The sequence below is a fragment of the Hesperophylax consimilis genome, chromosome 15 (genome assembly GCF_061612785.1).
Source record: "Hesperophylax consimilis isolate HC1 chromosome 15, BYU_Hcon_1.0, whole genome shotgun sequence".
NCBI lineage: Eukaryota > Metazoa > Arthropoda > Insecta > Trichoptera > Limnephilidae > Hesperophylax > Hesperophylax consimilis.
In genome coordinates, this window is record NC_142850.1 from 19,775,908 (window position 1) to 19,781,231 (window position 5,324).

At 34.6% G+C, this 5,324-nt stretch overlaps 1 protein-coding gene across 1 annotated transcript; it reads left to right on the forward strand.

The window, feature by feature from the left end:
• Positions 1–397: 397 nt before the first annotated feature.
• On the forward strand, positions 398–2,485 carry LOC149417452 (uncharacterized). Its single transcript, XM_089640584.1, has 2 exons — positions 398–402; positions 1,273–2,485. Exons 1-2 carry the CDS (start codon positions 398–400, stop codon positions 2,483–2,485), a joined length of 1,218 nt encoding a protein of 405 aa, XP_089496710.1.
• Positions 2,486–5,324: the final 2,839 nt, after the last annotated feature.

Below are 5,324 nucleotides of genomic sequence, written 5' to 3' on the forward strand. Positions count from 1 at the left end.
TGTTTGTTTCAGCGGAACAGGACTGTTCAATACTCCATCTGCCATATTCAAAGAATACGTAAAAGTAATGTAAATATAAATAACATAACGTTTAACGGGTCAGTGGCTGAGTTGGCATCGCGTTTGAGTCCTACCCAGGCGTAGTGTGTTAAATTCCTTCAACAACGTTTGTAAGGTTGAAAAATTACGACATCTGTCTAAAGTTTAAATTAAAGATGTAAACATTTCAAATAAAGAATTATTTAAAATAAAATAATGACTGAATATATTTTATAGAGTACCGACATTGAATCTGAGGTACAGAGAAACACCACCGAAATTATTAATTTTGTAACACATAAATTAATTTATTTTTTTTAGCACTTTATAATGGTTACTCGAGGAAAACTCTTCATACATGACGTAGGAACACGCGTTGCCACTGGGTGACAGCCTGGACGAGAGTGTTCTAAGATAAAACAAAAAAAAAATCGCTAAAAATTACATGATAGGGTAAACGGTACTATCTCTGGCACCCCCCCATTGATTGGCACTCCTGAATTGAAACAGTAATATTAGTGGCTACGGCGAGAAATATATTCTAATTTTAGACGTATTGTGTTCCCACACTATCCTATTTTTAGATGGGCATAATTTATTTCATACATAGGGCACAATTTTTCAACTGTCAAGTGATCCGTGGACGCGGGTAGTGCTCATCGCGTTTTATCAAAATTTCTTATTGTTTTCATAAGGTAAGTCTTCCATTATATTGATAATTATTTCAAGTTTTTACAAGATATTGATATATTTAAGAGTATTGTGTTGTAAATAAAGGCCAAAGGTGAGTTTCTTTGCCATCCTTATTTAGTTTAAGCGCCTGGATAAGATAATTGCCAGGTGCCAATGATTGTGTGTTACATTTGTATGGAGGTCTATTCATTGGCATGCATGTCAATCACTGTACTTTCATATAATAATTGATAAATTGTGTTTTTTTAGACAATTGATATGTAGTTTTGCTTAAATTCAGCAGTAAAATTTAGAACATACATTTGTTTAATTAAAGTATTATTATTAGCAGTGCCAATCACTATAACCTGCACATGCCAATCACTATACTGATAGGGGTGCCAATATTTACACTGCCAATGATACACACTCTAAAGTTTACACCATTAATTGATTTAAAATTATTTATTAAAGTTAGTTTTGTTTGTGTTTTTTTACAGATATCAAATTAAAATGCCTAAAGTTCCTGCTGATTTAAAGTATTTCAAAAAATACAAGCAGAACTCAGAAGGCTTTACATGCTGTGAAAAGTGGTATGTCGAAAAAAGCCGTTTCTAAACAATTCAACATTCCACGGTCTACTATTCAATTTAGATTAAGTGAAAAATATGTTAAGACAAGACCCGGACCAGCAACAGTTTTAACAGAAGAAGAAGAGTCTATCCTCGTTCGGTGGATTATTACAAGCAGTCAGAAAGGTTTCCCACGAAGAAAAGAAGATATTCTGGAGAGCGTGCAATATTTTATCAGTAAAAATCCTCGACCAAATGCATTTATTAACAACAACCCTGGGGAAGGATGGTATAAATTATTTTTACGGAGACATCCTGAAATTTGTACCCGAACTGCTGAGGCAGTAACTTCAGCGAGCTCGGTTGTTTCAGAAACAAACATAAGACGCTGGTTTCAACAAATCTACGACTACTTACATGAAAACGATTTAACTGAAATATTAAATGATCCAAAACGTATATTTAACGGTGAAGAAACTAATTTCCAGTTATGTCCCAAAAATTCTAAGGTTCTGGCTATGAAGGGTACAAGGAATGTTTACGAAGTAGAACACGCACCAAGTAAATCATGTCTAACAGTAATGTTTACTTTGTCAGCTTATGGTGAGATAACTCCACCAATGGTAATTTTTCCTTTAAAAAGAATGCGACAAGACATCATTCGATCTATACCAAGCGAATGTGGAATAGGATTGTCTGAAAATGGATGGATGAAAGGGGACATCTTCATTTCATACATAAAAAATGTCCTTCATCCGCATATGTGTAGATCACACGTTAAATTTCCTGTAATGTTGTTTCTTGATGGTCACAAGAGTCACACAACTTTTGAATTAAGTCAGCTGTGTCAAGAATTGGGTATAATATTAATAGCTTTATATCCAAATGCAACCCGTATTCTGCAGCCTGCTGATGTTTCTGCATTTAAACCAATGAAAAATGCATGGAAAAGGGCCGTTGTGGAATGGAGAAGAACTAACGTTTCAAAAGTTCTTACTAAAACTGACTTCGGTCCGATCCTTAAGATTGTTTTGGAAAAAATTATTAACAAGACTGTTGTAGTTAATAGTTTTAAAGCTTGTGGACTTTTCCCTTGGAATCCAAATGCATTGGACTATTCCAAATGTTTGGGGAAATCTAACCATCCTCTCACTCGATTAACCTCACCATCACAAAAACCACAAAAAATACAAATTTATTGAACTACGAAGACTTTAAAAGGATTGTTGGTGATGAAAAAATTAAAATATTTGAGAAACACCAATTTGACAATGAATCATCAGATTTTTTAGCACTGTTTACGATTTAAAAAAAATTAAATGATCAACGTTCACTAGTTTCGGACAACGAAGAAGCTGAAGAATTTGCCGGAATATCGGATGATTTCTTATGCTTTGATTCGGATGATGAAGTACCTTTGAACACAATAATTGCCAACGATTTGCAAAAACGAGCGAATGACAGCCACCTTTTGTCAAATGGCATGCCAGATCAAGAATCGCCTCAATTGGAGCTAGCAGATAGCATCCCTTCTTGCAGCAGTGCATATAATTATTCACAAAAGTCCACAGAGATGAAAATAATAAATAACGACTTTGTACAAAACCAGCGCGTTACTCCCACAAAGCACAATACTTCATTAAATGATATCCTGAATTGGCCAAAGACGCCAGAGAGGAAAACCAAAAATATGACAATGAAAAAAACTTTTGTTTTGACTAGTAAAGAGTGGCTTGATATTGAGGAGGCAAAAATGAATGCAAAAAATAAATTGGTCTTCGAAAAAGCGGCTAGAAAAACTGAAAGAGAACAAAATTCCAAAGTTAAAGCTGAAAGTTCCAAACTGATTAACAAATCAAGAAAAATATCGCAAAAAAAGAATAATAATACTGCGATTGAAAATTTGCCCGTTCAAAAGCCAAATGAATGTTTGAATTTTGAAGATACTCTTCCACCAAAGATAAACAAGATTGGTTCGACTTCAACACAATTTCATTCCAAAACTTCTTGTAACCTCGTGCAAAAACCTACAAAATTACAAATAATTACTCTTCCTGAAAAGGAAAATCAATAGGAAAGGAAAATGAACCATCAACATCGAATAATATTTTCCAAACCAACAGTGCAAGCGTACATAAATCTGTTGAACCTAAAATAAAAATCATTTTATGCGTGACACTCAAAAAACCATTTAAAATTATAGTTAAAAAACCCGTTTCTGGAAATGACAATAATATTCAAAGTCTACCAGATGACACGAAAAATCTTTCGGAAAGCGAAATTATTGAAGCTCTGCTAAAAGAAGATTGAAATTTCTTAAAAGAAGTACGTAATACCCACGTACCGCAGTTTTTTTTAATATTTGAAAAATATAATTTTTTAGTAAAATGTATCCTCTTTGTGAATTGTATCCCCTTTCAATAAAGTTTACTGAAAAAAAATGTTTTCTTTACAAAAATAATATATAACACAAAGTGCCAATGATTATACTTCTTGCAATGCCAATTAATGTATCGTGGGTGCCAATGATTGTACTTTTTATATGTTTGCGATTTGATTCAGTATAGTGAGAAACGCAAGCAAAATTAAAGACAAGCAACATTGAAAATGTGCACTCAATTGTTGAACAAGTCAACTGTAATAAATATATTTTAAAAAACTTGCAATGATAACACAAAATCGGGGAACAAGTTGGAAGTTTACCATAAAGTGCCAACCATTGTACTCCTTACCCGGTACTCCTATATCGGTACACCGCTTCGTTTCCTCTTCCTTTTTTCTTCACCTTGTGTTAGGTACCTACTTAAAAACTGAATGATTATTATTTTTTATTTGTTTAAATGATCAAATGTGAATGATATAAAAAGTCGGTGACACCCGAGCAAGACACGGCACTATCAAGTGATTTAAATATATGAGAAGTGTTTATGTGAAGAATCAGAATAAGTCCGGGTATTATTACACTGCCGTTATAAAAGCAAAAAGGCAGTGAGAAATTTTCAATGGCCACATTCTGATATACTTTTTATTATAATAGGGTGATAAACATGAAAGGTCCCTTACATCAGAATGTGACCATTGAAGATTTCCATCTGCCTTTTTGCTTATAACGGCAGTATATTAGACGATGTATAAATGTAAATGAATACAGGAGTGTTTGCCAAAACCGAGTTGTTTGGCGGTCCACCCTTCTCTCTGCGGGGAAACTATAAGATGGTTAATCAGTTAGTCATTATTAAAACAAATATTTCTTAAAACTTTATCGTAGGCATTCTACTTTGTACATTGTATAATACCTACATTTATGTCAGTCAAATGCGAATGTCAATACAGGAAACCTTTCAAGTATCTATTCACGTCTGCTTCTCGAACCTTCCAGATCTTTCCAGATCATCCCTACTTCCTTCCAGCTCTGGGATATTGAAATTCACATTCAATGACGCGACATCTGGAACGGAATAGTACCAACCTTGAGAGACAATGGTTCCTCGTTGAGGCGCCCCCGCGCCTTTCATTGATGCCGATGAGAGTCTTTATTCTTAAACGGGAGAACCACTCCTAGCACGACCAATTAACTTTGCCTGAATGAGGTGGCTTACGGAATTATCTCGTCACTCCTGCAAACACTGAATAAATGATTCCTAGAAGTGTTTTTTAAAATTCACATTTTACCAAGCGTTTCAACTGTTCCCAACTGTCTGCAGCCGGTGAGACTATGGCATCCCCAAACGCGTGGGGAGTGGAGGAGTTTGAGAAGAGGAAGGAGGAGAAGAACCGGAGTGAAATATGAATCCTAGTTTGTAAATCAGCCAAATATTATTATTATTACATAGAAATTCAGACCTGTTCACCAAACACGGCAAAAGCTATTTTAAGCAACCTTTCAATTCTGAATGGTGGTCTTGCACCAGGGCGATACTGAGAGTATATTTCACTTCGGAACGTGCCTCAAGTAAAGTGTATATTATTTTAAGTTAATGAATTGTGGAATAAAACAAATTAATCAAATAAAATTCATTTGCAAACGCCGGGATGCGTATT